Genomic DNA, 18293 nt, shown 5'->3' on the forward strand with positions numbered 1-18293 from the left:
TCATTAACTGGTTCAGTGGTTTAATCTGATAGATTTGTCTTGGTAGGAAGGATGGATTCATAACTTAGATGTCTGTTTCTTTTTTATACTAGAAAGGACAAATGTATTTTGGGATAAAATATGGTTCTAAAGTTTTGAATTACTCTTGATGAAGAAAAAAAGGTTCTTTATTTAATGGGAAAGACTTAATCTGCTATAAAAGATAATGGAGCTTGAGGCATTTATCAGCCTTCCTGGAGAAACATAATACCTTGCAGGGCTGGACCTGAACTACTTCTGCTATCAACAAGTAATTAGCAGACAGAGCACATTGTTGATCAAGATCTGACTAAAGGACACTGTGTAACTCTTCCTTCTGGTTGCATTTTCTTTCTTTGCAAAAGAGAGATGGAGAAGGTTGTAAATTGTTTGCGGGTTTTTCTGAGGATGCACTCTTAAATTTTTATTTTAAAATTACACCTTTCATTTTGATCAGTATGACTTTCTTGGCTGAGGTGGGTTTCTTTTTTGCCTCCCATACATTAGCATTAGAGAATGAGCCTTTGTTAATAATATCTGCACACTGTGGGTGAGGCCAAAAGGAAGTATGAGGCGAGCTAGAGTATTGCAAACTTTAGATATTTGCTCTTGACTACCCTTTTCATTGTATAATTCTCCCCAATGATTTTATTAATGAAAAATGCAAAGAATTCATCCAATTCTTCTCACGATGCACCGTGTTCCTGCTGTTTGGTTTTGTATTTTTTTAAACTCAATGGAAAACTTGTCTCATGATCAGTCACTGCATTAAATTATCTCTTGACGTTTTCAGCATTTGTTTTCCTGCCTGTCTGAGTGGGGTTTGCTTGTTTGGATGCTTTTGTTTGTTTGCTTTAAGTTGCTCTTCCTAAAGAGGATCTGTCAGACTTAGCTGCTACATGTGTAGGTAAGTAAAAAAGGAAACAGGAGATACAGAGCATGTCATTAATGGTCTAATGCTATTCCCTACCTTAGATCACTGTGGATTGCTAGTTGTCAGGCATGGAGGCGCAAGGGAATACTGGCAAAAATGGGCAGGACCCAGGTGATCAGATTCCTCTTATGGTAGATATGAAATCTTTCAGTGTGGGATTAGAGAGCTCATGTAGTCAGTCATTTCAAACTCTGTGCTTCTTGGACTGGTCAAGCCTGTAGGAAAGTCTTGGGTAGGTGAGGACCAGCCCTGGTGAGAGCTCTCCAAAAATCAGGCTTTGTACATGTGGCTGCTGGAGTGAAGATGATTATGGGATATCACCTATGGAGACCAGAGGGTGGCTGGCACTATTTCATTTGTTTCCAAACCATGGTAGCCCAAGCTTTGTGTAAACACACAGAATATTTTTCAGGACTGTGTAGAAATGTTTCCTTGTTTTTGCAGAAGACTGCAGAAATCTTAAGTCTTTCACAAGTTGGTGGTTTATTTTCCTCCTTGTCTGTGGGTGTTTCCTCTTGAAGACAGCAGTTGGGCCAAGAAAAATTGTATGGTCATTGGTCTGCTTAACGTAAATGTGTTACTAAGAGATGTCTGAACAGTTGAGCTTTTCATCTTTGTCCAAAGAGATCACTCAAGAAGTGCATGCCTAAAAATTTATGCCTTTGTATGCCTAAAGATTCTTGTACGAAGCAGCTGAGACCCATGACTTTATTTGCCCTGAAAAAATGCCTTCAGGTAGTAGAATGTAAAGTTGCACTTCTCCCCATGGCTTGCCAAGACAATATCTTTTAGTAAAGCAGCATCCGTATAAAAATAATTTGAGTGATCAAATTAGCCTCCAACTGTTTGTAACTATTATTTTCTGCAGTCAGTGAGCCAATGCTTTCAAAGCTCTTATGTTTCAGGTAAATAATTAAAATGTTCTCCCCATAACTGCTCCTTTTTTTGTTAACACTGAAACAGTGTGTAGGTTCTTCCATGTGACTGGTGGGCATTTGCCATTCATGCTCTCAAGTAAAACCCCTCTACCCATTTCTTGTTTAACCCATGCAACCTGTACAATACCTTTCTGAAATTCAGGGGCTTGTTAGCTAGCATGTAAATTGTGATGCCATTGACCCTGCCTATTTATTTTAAGATATGTCTCTAGTTATTTAGCAAAAGACTTAAAGAAACAATCTGAAGTTGGCCACAGTTCATCTTCACTTCTTAAAATAAGACAGATACCTCAGTGGCATGATCTTTGGTGACATTTTAATTCTGTTGGCACACTTTGAAATAGCCAGCTGGGACATCACAGGCAGACAACGGTTTTGAAACCTTTCAGATACCATCTAAATGCCAAGCTTTTGAGTAGTAAAATAATGCATTTATATATAGATTAAACACACAGTAATCAGAAGTGCCTTGCAACACATGTCAGTAATTGTGAACAGCTGCATCAGAGCAATGCAGCTGTTAAAACTCCTTCATGCCCCAGATTACATGTATTTGGTCCAAATTACTCATGAGTACATCTGTGTGCTTTTGGTGGGGATACAGAGAGTGATTTGGGGCGCATTCATTTGCTGAAATCAGTCCCTGATTATATTTTATTAAGAGAGTGCATGATATAAGGAGGCTCATAGACATGTATGAAAATAATCTAACCCCATTCTTGCACAGCAAGCGAACACCACTGTGACAGAGTTGCATGGTGCTTGTGTGTCTAATATGCTGCAGTGCTGCTGCCTCCCTTCAGGCCTTAGCTAGATCTGCAAAACACACAATGCTGCTACAAAAATAACTTATCACAGAATGTCTGGGCTTGGAAAGGATCTTAAAGATCTGGCTTCAAGCCCCCTGCCCTGGGCATGAATGCCTCTCACCTAGACCAGGTTACTTGGAGCCCTATCCAACCTGGACTTGAAGACTTCCAGGGGTGAGGCATCCACAACTTCTCTGGGCAACCTGTTCCAGTGCCTCATCACCCTCACAATAAAGAATTTTTCCTCATATCCAGTCTAAAACTAGTCTCTTTCAGTTTAAGGCCATTACCTTTGTAAACAGTTCCTTACTATTTTTCTAGTAGGCTTCCTTCAGATATTTAAAGGCTGCAGTAAAGTCACTCTGGAGCCACCTTCTGTCCAGGTTGAATACCCAACTCTTTCAGCCTTTCCCCATAGGGGAGGTGCTCCATCACTCTGATTGTCTTGGTGACTCTTCTCTGGACCTGATCCCTGTCCATGTCCCTCCTGTGCTGGACCCCAGAGCTGGTGCAGCCCTGTAGGTGGGGTCTCACCAGAGCAGAGGGGCAGAATTCCCTTCCTCTCCCTCCTGCCCACACTGCTTTGGATGCAGCCCAGGACACATTTGGCTCTCTGGGCTGCAGGCATGTGTTGCCGGCTCATGTCCAGCCTAACATGGTAGCAAACCAGATACAAAATGGAAACAAGAATGCCAGGAGTGCTCTAGACTCTGCTTTCATCCCAGTGTGCAGCTATAAAAACAATTTGTAGTAACAGCTAATGTTATTCTGTGCCTGTTGCTGGGACATGTTTTGTGTCAGTGAATGTTTGAGGACTGGAACATGAAGTTGAAGAAATTCTCTCATTGTGATGGAAACCAGTCTTGTCATTGTTGTTGTCATCATGTTGCCTTGTGTCTTGTTTTTCTCTCGGGGGTTTTTATTAGAGGAAGTTTTCAGCAGCCTCTGATTCAGCTGCAGAAAGTTATGTCCTACAAAGGAGACCAGGAGCAAAACTGTCAAGGTCTCAAGCTAGGAAATGCAGGGGAAGCCTGTATTGGTGTGGGGAGCTTTGCATTGGAAGTCTGATGTGCTTTGTGTGCGCTGTAATTTCCTAAGGAATGCAACAACACAGATCTGGTTTTGACTGTGCTACTAATTTACTAAGACCCTGATTAAAAGCTTCCTGAGAGTTGCATAACTGTACTGTCTGTTGTGCTTTGGGACACTGATCTTTTATTTTTATTTCTTCCCTGTACTAGTTATGTAAGAATAAGTGTTTTTAGAAAGATCTCAGAAACTCAATAAAACAATGGCACTCTGCAAACATCAGGCAAAGCTTTATTGCTGCTGCTTTGAGGGTCTAGTGCTAGGGTTAAGTCAAATGTCCATCGAATTCAGCAGTTTAGTGAGACTGCCAGAAAGATAGTGAGCTTGAAAAAATTTGACCCAGGTCCAAAAGTATTCTGATCAAAAAGTTTTTCAAGTCCTGTTGGTTTACTTGCCAGAACCTGAAGTAGCCTTGGGATCTGGCAGTTGCTCGGCAGTAATGCGTCAGCAGTGGTGCTTCCTGCACTCCTGGCCAAGTCCAGATAAATGGAAGGGCTTGCATTTTGGAAAGTTTAAGCATTTCTTAAAATATTTCTCTCCTTACCTTTGAATTTGAATAGCATGTGAATATATTTCAGAGAGACACTTCTGTCCCCTTTTTTAGAAAGTGCGGTGTGGGGGATTGTATTTGGTGTTATCTGGACTGTGGGACATGCTTGATGGTGTTTATTTAAAATCTTCTGAACATCGACAGGAGCAACATTAAGAATGGGAAAATGATTATCACTGTTTTTACTACTCTGGGTTCTTAGTGGGTCAAAATCTGATAAAGTATGGGTAGCCTGCCTGACCTAAGGATGTCCAGGTTCATTTTATCTCAGTCAGCTGTGTAATCTGTATCCTTTTTTCCTTCATAAACACTCATCTCATTATTTGGGTGCCATGAATAATGTTACTTGTCTCTATTTACACTTTTGTTTCCCCAGTGCAGACTATGCCCCACACCTGTTGCTTTCCTTTGAAAAACACATCTCTCCAACATGCATGGTTTATGATGCTAACTTGCAGGCATTCTTTAATTATAAAAGGATATGTGGTGATCTGTCAAGGGACAGTTGTCTCTAAATGGATTAAAAGAAGCTTACATGGTTTATATATGGGCTATGCCCTTCATATGCTGAAAATAGTTCAGGTTAGCTTGAGCTGGCCACATAGTGTATTTAGTACCTATGCAGGTAACTGGTTATTTTCCTAAGCTCAGATAGTTAATTTTGCACCTCTGTCTATGTGGAATGTAAAGAATAGGGAAAAAAACCCTCAGAGAAGTAAGTGACCTGACAAGCATTATTAGATAAACTGTTCCCAAGCTTCAGCCCACAGGAAAAAATGAGACACTGATTAAGTAAAACCTGCCCTCTGCCATGCAAGTTCTCAGCTGTTGAGAATCAAAATTTTAGTGTCCTGACTCATCAGGTCTTGCCACCTTCCTCTAATAAACAGTAAAATGAGAATAAATTAATGATTGGCTCTTTGGAAAATAAATGTCTTCCTGAAAGATAGCGACAGTATCATGAAAGCATAACAGTATAAGAAAGATGAGGTGTTTGATAATGCTGGGAAAAGCAGGCAGATTTTCAGGTATGAAGTATTTTCTAGAGGTCTGAAAAACTGCTAAATACAAATTGAGTAACACCACTGTGAGTTAAACTGGATATGTATCTGTTGCACCACCTCATGTAAAAGTCAGCGGTAGCTGCAGAGTGGAGCGTCCAAGTAAGAGCTGAATTTCACAGCTGCACTGTTTTAAGGGCTTTTTTCCACACAATTTTTTCAATAATTACTGCCTTTGATAAATTCCAGGATATTGTAAATAGAAAGTCATGTCTGTGGCACAAAACCCTATGAGGTAATAAAAACACATACTGTGCCTGTCAAATATTACTCACTTCGGCTATGAGGCAAGATGAAAATAATGTTTGCAGCATTGTGACAGATCTCAACAGGCTTTGTGACCATCAGATGTTTTCCATCAGTGATTAGTTGCCCACAAAAGCAACTTAATTCATATGCTGTAAGTGTGCTGTGACTTGTTACCCCCTAACTATTTTGAGCTGAGAAGGATGAAAGGTATTTTTTTTCAAAAACTAGATGGTGGGAAAGGAAAATTTCATAGTTAGTGAGATCAGTTGTGGCTTATTAATTTTTCTCTTCTTGCATGGTTGTTGTAAACAGCAGAAGAGTAACAGGGCTTTGCTTTATGCACCTTCACTTAATAATTGGGTCCTTGGCCAATTTATTGACTGCCGGAATGAACTGTTAAAGGTCTCTGCTGCTTTCCAGTCTTCCTTGCTTAGCTTTTGCAGGAAACAAAATAATTTCTAACTGCAGCTCATAATGTGACAGTTCATCCTTGACTTCTCTTTCCCTTGAAGGCATGGTAAGACCTGTTGGCCAGGTTAATTTGTGGTCTTGATATACAGTTGAAAGGAAAATATAAGAAAACTGGCAAACTGAAGTTGTTAGAGATCTAGAACTATAGCGGACAGCTATGTTGAGACATAAATAGCTTTTCTCAGCATGTTAGCTCTGTAATACATGCTGCTAAGCCAATGACCTTAAATATATAACCGTATAAACAATACATGGAAATGATAAAGTGCAAGAAAAGCAAGGGTCTGTAGTGGAAAAGTTAACAGCTTCTGGCAACTGTGTGCTCATTAAATTGATACAATAATAATTCTGGCATGTGGTTTATAGTGCTTCAGCTCTGCTGTCCGCAGCCAGTGCTACCTGTGGTGGTTTTCTCTTTGGGGGTGGCCTGTGGGAGCCCCCCAGACATCTGCTGCAATGAGGACTGGTTCAGGTGTGTGCTGGTATTATATACTGGTTCAGGTGTGTGTTGGGTCGTTGGTTGGAGGCAGGAATGACAGAACTCTCTGAGGATCTTGTGACAAACAGCTCTGTTTATTGTTCAGTGCTTCCTTTCAAAATTCAAAAATATTAAAAATTTTTGAATTTGGGGGGTTCAGAATTCCTGCACTTGGACAACTGATTGGTTGGGGTACAGCTGTGCACCACCCAGCTTGCTGCCCAATGCTGTATCTGCATTTAGGATTGAATGGGATTGGTTGGGAGTCCTCTGTTTGGATTCGGATGTATCTTAGCATTGCTCACCTAGGGACTTGTTTATTTATTTTCTGTAACAAACTCGGCTCAGCTGAATTGAATTTCTGTTTAAGACCAGATTTATCTGTCTAGCTGGCTGCAGAGTCCTTGTGGTGGAAAGGCCCCTGACAGCCTTTGTGGCACTTTGCCAGTTGGGTCCTGTGCTCGTGCACCTTGAGGATGAGTGTTCATCCCTTGCTGCCAGGGTGACATGGGAGGGGAGAGAGGTGTCTGAGAGGGAAAGAAAATTGACTGGTTTGCTGGTGGGTCCCACTGAAAAGTCAGACAAAAGCTTAATGATATTCCTGACCTTGATGGGAAATAACTGAACCCATAGTGTGTCCTATTAAAATGAACACAAATTTATCCTTTTAAATAGATTATCATCATGTTTATTTATTGGTGCCATGTCCCTGGCTTTTCTGGAGCAGTCCCAGGCTCAGTGGTTTCCCAACAGCCATGCAGTTGTGGTAGGCTCTCCACAAGTCTGCATATTGTAGTTAGGATGATGCGCAGCTTGAAACACCACAGATGGAAATTCAGAAGCTGAATTATTAGGTTGCTCATATTGTTCCTTGTATCACCTGAAATCAGGAAGAAGCAGGAGGTGGTAGGGCAGCTGGGATTTTTCCGGATTTTGGGCTGATGCTTTTGGAGTCTGAGTGGGTGACACCACCTCCCATGCTGCCCACCTATTAAAGGACAGGGCTCTTTGCTGTTGCTGCCTGACACCTCAGAAAAATGTTTCATCCCATTTAGTTAATTGCACTTCCACTGTCCTTCTCAGACTTCCTGGGAGTAATGGGTGAGCTGTTTTGTAGAGGAGAGGTGTGCTTAGTTCCCAGAAGAAGTAAAATATAAACTAACGGCTCTCTAAATTGCCAGATTCTTCATTTGAAAAAAAATGCTCATTCCCACACACACGCTTAAGGGAAAAAAATAAAAACCAAATAAGGACATGTTGGGCATTGGGGAGCTGTTTGTGGTGAATTTCCAGTTAAAATAGATATGACTACACTTTTGAGTTTATTTGGGCTATGTTTTAAACAAAGGAGGTAATTTAAACATTAGTCATCATGTTGTGGAAAGCACTGGAAAAAATAATTCAGTGCTTAGTTTTGAATTTTTTAATTATTACTTAGATTTGATGACAGACTGAAGTCAGTGTGAAACTGAGCCTTTTTTTTTAAGGGTTTTGGAGGACTGACTAGATCTGTGAGTTATTTAGACCTATGCTTTTCTTTAACATGACTGTTTTTAAAAGGTAGCTGGCTATGTCAAAATTGCTATCTAATAAGGACTGATAAAGAAAATCAAAAGTGTAAATTATAGTTTATTAGAAAACCAGATATGATTGTTTTATCTTGTCACTTGCACTTAGGTGTTATGTCAATACTATTACTTAGCAAGACAGCTTTAGGAAGGCTTAAAGAAAAGAAAAATATAGTTATAGCAAGGCATAACTGATAAAAATTATTTTGATTATTTAGACAGCTTAGTTTTGAATTTTTTAATTATTACTTAGATTTGATGACAGACTGAAGTCAGTGTGAAACTGAGCCTTTTTTTTTAAGGGTTTTGGAGGACTGACTAGATCTGTGAGTTATTTAGACCTATGCTTTTCTTTAACATGACTGTTTTTAAAAGGTAGCTGGCTATGTCAAAATTGCTATCTAATAAGGACTGATAAAGAAAATCAAAAGTGTAAATTATAGTTTATTAGAAAACCAGATATGATTGTTTTATCTTGTCACTTGCACTTAGGTGTTATGTCAATACTATTACTTAGCAAGACAGCTTTAGGAAGGCTTAAAGAAAAGAAAAATATAGTTATAGCAAGGCATAACTGATAAAAATTATTTTGATTATTTAGACATGCTGAGCTACCACTTGTATCTAGGCTGTTTTATGACTTTTCTAGCACAACTGGCAGCAACCTACCGTGCAGGATTGTAGGGCATCGGCCATACTTGGTACTGGGGATGCTTTACCTGTACGGACTTTAATCAGGGGAGTCATGGACAGCTGTGTACAGATGTGCCCTCCTAATCAGGGCTAACCATAACATGGGAACTACAGGCTGCTAAACTCTCTGCCTTCCTGGAAGCAAAAAACCATGTTTTTAAAAGCCTCTGACAGAAGGTAAGTGAGATAAATTCTGTGGTATTTTTTCTTTAGCTTTTAGTTTGGTTTTTGGTTCTGCTGTAATAGAATAAAATATTTTCTGCTTGCACTTAAATTCTCTTTACAAATGTATTGGTAGGGTTGCCACAGACCACAGGAATGAGACTATGAGGAGTAGTTGTCTTTGGGAGGTCTTAAAAACAACTAAACCTTTGTGGATAGGAATACCAAAGCAGAGGGCAGCTTTTTTTCTTTCCTAAAATATCAGCACTGTTTATTTTAACACATAATGATGAAATCACAAACCTTATTTAAATTTAAGAGGAGAGACCTAAATTTGATTTGGCCAACTATCAAGCAGCCAGAAAAGCAAGAACATAATTTTTCTTTTACCTGACCTAGTGCTTTGTTGTACTCTGGTGTGCTGGGAGAGGCACACTATGAGGATGTGAAGTTATTCTATAGTGTAAACCAAATGTAAAAGGCTGACACATACATTCTATTCATTTACCCCCTTGTAAACTTACTGGAAGTGTAGCATCTGTTGAGAGTGACTCTCAAACTAGCTCTATTCTAGTGCCCAACCACCCTCTGGCTGCAGCACTGACATTGCCGTTGTTTGATTGTAATTAACAATATTTGTCATAATTTGGGACATTCAACTAAATGTAATCTAGCATAATAAACTACAACAAAGGGAGCGACTGATGAAATAAAATGTTGACAGCCATCTCTTAGCAACCACAATGACCAGAGTACAGATTTGAAAACATTGCTCTTAAGGAAAAAAGGAAAGAAATCTCTCTTTTTTTTTTTTTTTTTTTAGCAGTGGCTGCAACAGATTCCAATTTTCATTGAGTTCTACTTAATGTTGATTTCACTGCCTCTGCTTTTCCATGTGTTGGGCTGTGAACAGGTTTGCCATCTCAAGGCCACAGATGCTTGCCCTGGCAAGATTACTGAAGTGCTGATGTAAGAAGTGATGTTGCCCGGGGCAGTGTGCTTCCATAAAACTGTGGGAAACACAGTTTTATGTTTTTGTATTAATGTATGCAAGGAAACCATTTCTGAAGGTGTGTAAGTTGAAACAAGAAGCAAGCTTAACAATTTTCCTGTTTTTCTATTGTTGTGAGCCAGAGCAAAATTGGTAAGAAATGAATTATGTCTGTGATGGAGAAGGGCTTGTGTTTAAGGAAGAAAAGAAATATATTTGGATTGTTCCTTTTTCTGTGCTTTAAATTATGTCTTTGTTTGTTTTTATTCAGATAACCCCTAGTGAAAGTCATGGCTTATTATATATGTTAAATGCTTTCTCCTTGTCATCTTTGTTCCATGAGTTGGCTAATTTACGGAAAGCAAATTTATTTAGCTTTCTCCCCTGTCAGTTGAAGTAAAATGAAGCTAACCAACAGAACTGCAGACTATGATGGCAAGATCATGAAAAATTCAGGTTTTCAGAAGGAAGGTCTGACCAGTGGCTTTGCAGGGATCTGCTGCCAAAACTTGTCTCGTGATGATTCGCCAGTTAGGAAGAAGGAGTTAGTTTTGAAAATTGGAAGGGCAGGATGTGAGACAGGAAGGGAATCCTTCCTCTTTTCCATCCTTCTGTTAGAAAGGTTCAGTTCAGAACAACAGATAAATTTCAGAGGAAGTTTTCCATCATTGACTTCATTCGGTGGACTTGGCAGCGTTAGTTTTATGGTTTGGTTCGATCTTAAAGACCTTTTTCAACGTGGATGATTCTATTACTCACTGAAGGTGTTGGACCTTCTTGTTGTATTTCTCACAAGAGTTTGAACAGTCCTTCTCATTACAGAAATATGAAAACAGCAAACACAGCAGCTGTGTTAATGCCAGAGTTGTGCGTTCCCCTTGCTTATAGAAGGGCTCTTATAAGCAGTTACCTTCTTGTGACTTCCCCACTGAGTTTTTCATCTCGTTTTAACTTATGGGTACATTACAGTCCCTTGACTAAGGGGTTTAAATGGATGGGGCATGATGGGGCTTTAAAAGGAGTTCAGAAGAGACAGCTCTGACATGTTCTTTGGATTCTAGGTTCAATGAAGATTTAGAGATTGAGTGGCTGAGGGTTTGCTTCCATAATGTTGATTATTGAGGTAACAGTGTTGCCATTGATGATCGGTCCTTTGAGGCAGTCTATCAAATTGTACTCACGGCAGAAGCATGAAGAACTGTAGTTTTAGCTTTAATAATGCCTTTTCCCACTTACTGATAACTGTAGAAGGATTCTGCCAAAATGGTTGTGGTATTTTTGTGGTATTTTTGTTGGTGTTTTTTTATTTTTTTAACTGAGTGAAATACTTGAAAAGTGAATGCATAATAGGGGAATTTAAAGAATGAATAGTTTTTGCTGGGCCTACTGCTTACAGTCAAGAGTGGACTAATTCATTTTCCTAATAAGGCTGCTCTGGAAGTTGGAATGTTTTGAATTACATTAAATGTCATGAAAGTATTCATCAGAGAGGATTGTCTTGTGGTATGTTTAGACAGCAAATTTGATCATGTTTGGTCAAAATGAGCTGTTTACACAAGCTAAATATAGCTGATTTTTTTTTTCCTCCAATAAAAAAGAAATTGCTGATGTAGAAGCTGTGCAAAAAAATTGTGCACTTTTATTTTGAGTAGTAGTTTGTCAGTAAGCAATGACTGCAGCTGCTGTTTTTGTTGTTTATAATAATTCTTATGAAGTTTGATACAGTAATCACTTGCCAAGGTCTTTTGTGTGAGTTGTTTATAATAAGCCTAAATACTGAGCTCCTAAGTCTTTGCTTTGTTTGTATGTTATTGAAAGTATTGCATAAACTAATATGCTGAACTGCTAGTTTTAAATCTTTAAATCATTCAGAAAATACCATGCTTCAAGCCATCCTGCTTTTTCTAGTAAGTAGTAACAGGGCAAGTGTGTCATCTCATTCTGAAAACCTTTATCATCAGTTATTCATACATTCAATGGGACCAAACCTGCATGAAATCCTAATATGTTTAATTGCTAGGTGGCAAGTGAAGTGCTAACAGCTAAGGAATATGCATGATTCTGCAGTTTAATTACTTTTTGGCTCTGCAGTTCAGTGGTATCTATGAAAATATTGTGGGAAATGGCCCTGAAGGAAGTATTTTCCTAAATGTGTGTGTTGGATGTGTTTTGCTTTTCAACTTAAAGCGTGCATTTCCTTTTGCACTGTCTTGTCTAACCACCGTGCATTTTTCACATTATGATCTTGGTGGCTCAGTTTGCTGGGTGAGCATTTTCCTTTTACAATATGGGATTAATCACAGATTTTTTTTTTAGTCTGATTATGGTCTGAAGTCAACAAGGCCAAGTTAAACTGTTTTAAGTATGTCTGGGGCACACAAATTTATGTCCATGGTTCAAGTATGTTTGTGGGGAAAATATTATTATGTTGTCTGTCTGTTGGAAAGGAACATCGTGAACATTTTGGTTATCAAGTTGGTTTTTTTTCCACGACCTTTTTTTTTTTTTATTGTTGTAGGATATTTTTGAAGATGAATTTTGAAAAGTATGACTTCCGGTCATCTAGTAATAGTGGCATGAAATCATTTGTGCTCAGTGCTGTGTTGATGAGTATAGAGGCAGTGTCATCTATTACAAACTCAAATTTTATTATTTTGTAAAAAACAAAGATAAATAAATATGTTCCTTTTATGTGATTTAAAGAAAAGTCCAGCATTAATGAAGAGAAGTTTTTTTTCTCAAGTGTGAATTGTGGTAGTTGGCTTGAGTAGTTAATGTCTTCCTTATTCTTCCTGTTGGTCCAGCTTCATAGATACATAAAACATTTCAAGTTACTGTATTAAAAATGAACAAGTGTACCTAAGGTAGAGATGGTCTTAAAAAAAAGAAAGAAATGTTTCCATCTATACTGGATTATTTTCTCCCTTCTTGTTGCTTTTGTTGCTGCATATTGACAACTCTGCAATTAGGAGTGATTAATGATGCACCCCAGCGCTGTGGAGGGCCAGAGGTCAGGCTTTCATAGGCTGCACACTCTGTGGGAAAGGGGAGAAGGGACCTGTTCCCCAGAGCAGACAAAACCCCCTCTCTGTTGAGAATTGCTGTTGATGTGGACATAATTTGTGTCAGCAGCCATGCACAAGTGGGGAAGACCAAGTGCAGAACATCATCATCTCATGCTATGCAATTTTTCCTTTATTTTTTCCTTCTTTTTATTTTTTTCTCCCTCCTGTCAGCATGGCATCTGGATTATATATATTTCCCTTTTTTGCAAGGTAGATACTGAACCTGCATCAGGATTCCTGTTGCTGGGATATGATGAGCCCTGAGGGCCAAATGACTTTGAGGGAAGGAATAAAAACTGTGAACAAAATAGTTAAGGGGAAAAAAAAAAAAAAAAGTAGGACAGAATGGAAAATGAAAAAAGAGTAGTTAAAGGGAACAAGTGTGCCTAATTCAATTGTAGCTATCCATGTTTTTCTGGGAAAAATGGAAAAGCTGGCTTATACAGTAGAAGTGGTTTTAAAATTTAGCCTCTGTTAGCTGATTTCCAGTTAAATGAACCTTTTTTCCTCCCTAGCAAATTGTCTTTTGGAAATGAGAACCCAGCTGCAGTTTTCCAAAACCTTATTCAGAAGATGTGTCAAAAATCCAATTTTCTATGAGAACAGCATGAAAACACTGAAGTGTACCAGCAGCAGTGTTTGCAAACAAAATGTTAATAGATCAGATTTTTTGCTGTGTGTTTAATATTTTTTTATTTTATGTACATGTGTGTATTTTTGCATATAAGTATATACAAATCTGAAAAAAACCCGGTTTAATGAGATGCTTTTTACTGTAACACGTTGCCATTTCAATTTAGATATAACAAAATCTGTCAATTCTTTATCTATTTAATCCTTTCCATTGCCATACTTCCTTTCCTCCCCACCACCTCACAGTAGTCTGAATGTGCCCATTGTTTGGGAGAATTTTTTTTGCCATCTACTATAGAACTGTGGTGACATCAACCTTATTTTTGAAAACCAAAGACTGTAAAAAGTTTCTGTATTATTTAACTTGCCAAGTTCTTTGGGAGGATTTGTGTTTTTCTAAAAGGAAGTGTTCTGTTTTAGGACTGTATATGGGCTATGCACTATTTAAAATATAAATAGTGATAGATTGATAAATTGATGAGAGCTGTGGAATTATGTGACACTTTCTTGTGAAAGAATGAAAAACAGCAGATTGGAGTTGAAGTCTCTGAAGTGATGATACAGAATTATGAATTTACAAACCTAATAGTAGTGAATGCTAGATTTCCTAATATTGTATCTGGACAAATTAATTCATTTCAGTTTTGCCTTTCTGTTGTATTAACAACAGTGTTGTAGATTTAACTTTAGTACTTCTTGTTTCCTATAGAGGAAACAAAATTAAATTTTTATGGGTGTATGTGGTGGGTGGAACAGTGAAATGCTTAAATATTAAAGAATTCATTTTTACAATTTGCAAATTTTTTTACAATTTATGTTTGTTATTTTTTACAATTATGTTTGTTTTTCTTTTCCAGAGTGTCTTCTATACAAAAACCTGATCATTTTCATGTGACAAAGGTATGTTCATCATCTGAACCAAGAAATGTAGCATGTGGCACTAACTGTTACCCATCTGTCAAACCTTGTTGTGGATAAGCACTGGCATTCAGACTTTCAGTATAATGTGCTTGTTTTCCATATGTTATGTTGAGAGTATTGCAGCATTTCAATCTTTGATTACTTTTTTTCCCCTCCTAAAAAAGAATAGAGAGACCTGGAAATGATTATCAAAAAGAAAAAAGAAAAGGTGAATAAATGTTATTCTCCAGCTCTTGGAACCTTTTTTTAAAGATATTGCTTGTGTTTTCCCTCTGTACCTAAGAGGGAAACAAGCAGGTAGAATTTTTTTGGCAGTGATTTTTAAAATTTTTTGTGGGGGTTTTTTTTTAATGGACACTGAAATCTTTCCTGGTATCTGAGAGAAGCCTATCCAGATACTGCAATTTCAGAGAACAAGTCCCCTCACTTTCCTTAAAGCCCTGGAGAATTACTTGTTCTTGAGTTCTTCTAATTTTTTATTCTGTGCAACAGTTTCAAAATCGTCTTTCTGATAAAAATGCTGTTTGCAAACTTGAAAATACTTATAAATAGCCTGTACGTGAAGAGCCTCTCCAGTGGGCATAATTAATGTGCAGTATATTACTGTTCTGCTGACCATGACCTTTAAAGGACACAGTTTGGGGACAACAATGGTAAAATGTGGCTCCCAGCACAAAACCCCAAGCAAACAAGAAAATCAGATTTCTTGAGTGCATTATCTGACATGGCTATGTGGAGACTTTGGGGAGTATCAATGTGCTCTCGTTCTGCTCCTAAAGGCCTTAGCAGCAGATCACTGTGTGAACACTTGCACATTCCATTTGTGTATGGGGAACGTGCATATCTCAAATTGGGTTTGAGACATGGAATGTGGATTTTTCTACAAAGCTCTAGTTTTTTCCACACGACTTACCCGCTGAGTTTGGCAACAGAGTGGTTTTTCAGTTTCTTGTGAGTTTGATTTGTGGAGTGTCTGTTTTGGATATGCCAAAAGGAGCTAGCGTTGTGGAATTTCATATTGATTGTGCATGTTGGGATCATTCCCTCTCCTAAGATGCACGGCTCAGGTTGTTTTTCCATCCATTTCATGGCTGCACTCTTGGTACAGCTTGCTTCTGTGCTTCACGCCAGGTGGGCCATCTGCCCCGAGAACAACTAAAATCCCTGCTGAGGAATGTGCATGCGTTTGGCGTGGTTTTGTGTGTTTCTGTTTTGTTTTTCATCCCACATAGGCAGAGCCTACCGAAGTAGTTAAGCCTGTGCCCATTGCCTCTGCTGTTGCACCCAAAGTCACTGCCACAGCCAGCGTGGCTTTCAATAAGACACCGAGGCCGTTTGGAGCTGTAACCTCCTCCAAGGTCACCTCCATCCCATCACCGTCCTCCGCCTTCACACCGGCGCAGGCATCGGCCGCGTCCCCGTGTGCCGTGCCCGGAGTGCATGCTAACGCCAAGCCTAACGCTGAGCCGTGGCCGCCTGTGCCGGGCGCTCCTAAACCTGCAGTTCCTGTCCCACGGCAGCACGGTGCCGCCCCGAGCGCCTCGGCCGCCGACGGCGCCCAGGACGCAGCCGAGGGGCCGCGACGAGGAGGCAGAGAGAACCAGGGGGAGAGTAAACAGCAAAATGGGTAGGTGGGATTTTGTTTTTGCTGTGAGGGTCTGTCCTCACAGGAAAAAAGCCGGGCTTGTTTGAGGGCCAAGGAAAACACAGCTTGGAGGAGTTGTTTACTCCTCAGAAATTATTTTAAAAATGATGCTTCAAAGGGCCCCAGCTAGACTTTTGGTGATGGTTTTTCTCACGAGTGACATGTCAGTTTACGGAGTGTTACGGCTAAATTGAACAAGGACCATGTAACGCTTTACATGATGTGTTCTATCACCACATTCTGGACCTTACAACAAGCCTGGTGTTAATTTCCATGTCCAATCTCACTGTGTATTTTGACACCCAATACAGTGACTGAAAGCAGCAGGCACTCAAAAATGCAGAGCAGTCTGTCAAGAAGGGTCAGTGGGTGCTGTGATGGCCGGGAATGAGACGCTCTGGAAGAACAACCATGACCCTGGCAGAACCAATGGAAAAAGGTCCCAGAAGGGAGGCAAGGGGGCAGATGTCTCACTAATTCTCTGCACAACAGAGGAGAAGCTTTAAGATGTTTTCTAGGAAGCTGATGGGGTTAAGTGGGTTTATTTTTGCTATAACATAAATACCTCAACTTTAAATTTAACCTTCACCCCAAACAAGTAATGCAGATTTAAAATATCGTAATTTCCTTATTCAAATAATTGTTTATGTTGAAGGGGGCATCAGAGACTGGACATTTAAGGGACTGTAGGAAACATAGAAGGCTTTATCTAGTGTAGCATCTAGACTGGTAAACTATAGATTAGGAAACTAAATTGAGCCCAGCAGCAGTCCTGGGAACTCAGACCTGCAGCAAGATTTTGCCTGGGGATGCCTTGGGCTTTCCCAGAAATTCCTGGGCAGAGTTTGGGAGCTGTAGCACCTTAGGGACTGGTTCCCAGTGCCTGCTGTGCTTGGGGGAGAGGAGGAGGCTGGGCATGAGCAGTCCCATGCCAGCTGGCCTCTGTGACCAGCAGCTGAATTAACTAATAAAAAGGGAAGGAGGGGGAACTGTAGGTTTCTCTTCAGCTTTAAAAACGTGAATCCTGGGCTTAAAAGCTAAAAGCTGTGGTTACTACTTCTCATCCCACAAAAGAAAGGGACTGGAAGAATAGGCCTTGTAACACTCTTCTCTGATACTCACTCAGTATAAAAAGTATATGAAGAACCCTACAGAAAGGTAAACATCCATGCCAACTAAAACACTGACTAAATTGCAGTTTCAGTTGAGTTTCTTATGGGGTAAAAAACCCTACTTCTTTAGGTACTTATTCCCTCTATGTCGTAGTATGAATATTTTCCATGTGTGGACTCATAATGCAGCCTGTATGCATTTTATATTGCACCGTAGCCATGGTAACTACAAGCCCTTTGTTAAACAGATGATGGCAGGAATCCACTCTGCAAAACGTGGGTTGAAATTGAGAGATCCCAAGGACTTGCTCACTGCTGGTGCAGTTGTTGAATATGCTTGGCAAGCCCTCTCTTATCTTTCCAGGAATACTGTTTTAGCAAATAACTGTATAAGGAGTATTCAAAAGCAGCAATTAGTACTGAAAAAGAGGAACAATAGCAACAAAATTAAGTCTCCTGTAAGGAAGCGCTGCAGGCACAGAGTAAGCACTTTACAATCAAGATGGGATGACTGGGTGAGTGCTGCTATGCGCCCTACCTTACTTAGAGGATGAATAATACCATCAAAGAGGATGAATAATCACAGCTGAGAGGTGAGGAAATCCCTGTCTCACAGTCAGCCTTGCAGATCTAGTTTAGAAAAGATTGAAAACATTTCAGAGTTGTGAAAACCTACATTATTTTGCAGTCCTTCTTACAATATTGTGTTTGGGCTGCTTAAGTGTCCTGCAGTCCTAAAGCACAAAACAAAAATAAGTGGGCAAACCCACTAAGGTGGTTATATCGGTCTGCTGCTACACTACTTAATTTTACCTAGAAAAGTTAAGTTTCTACAATGATGCTTGAATATCTCCCAATTGAAAATGGTATCAATGACATCTATAAAATATCACAAACATTGAAGTT

At 39.4% G+C, this 18293-nt stretch overlaps 1 protein-coding gene across 10 annotated transcripts in view; it reads left to right on the forward strand.

Annotated features, from left to right (window-relative positions):
• The window catches only part of PDLIM5 (PDZ and LIM domain 5), a 131813-nt gene that overhangs the window by 61127 nt on the left and 52393 nt on the right, over positions 1 to 18293 (forward strand). For 6 of the 10 annotated variants that reach the window (XM_041424433.1, XM_041424435.1, XM_041424430.1 and 3 more), the window contains exons 4-5: positions 14567 to 14609; positions 15863 to 16257. In XM_041424433.1, the coding sequence (XP_041280367.1) occupies positions 14567 to 14609; positions 15863 to 16257 (438 nt within the window). The remainder of the gene's footprint in view (positions 1 to 14566; positions 14610 to 15862; positions 16258 to 18293) is intronic. The other 4 variants (XM_041424440.1, XM_041424439.1, XM_041424443.1 and 1 more) reach the window with 2 other exon arrangements.

Source organism: Onychostruthus taczanowskii, unplaced genomic scaffold, assembly GCF_017590055.1.
Source record: "Onychostruthus taczanowskii isolate IOZ18803 unplaced genomic scaffold, ASM1759005v1 scaffold82, whole genome shotgun sequence".
Classification (NCBI taxonomy): domain Eukaryota; kingdom Metazoa; phylum Chordata; class Aves; order Passeriformes; family Passeridae; genus Onychostruthus; species Onychostruthus taczanowskii.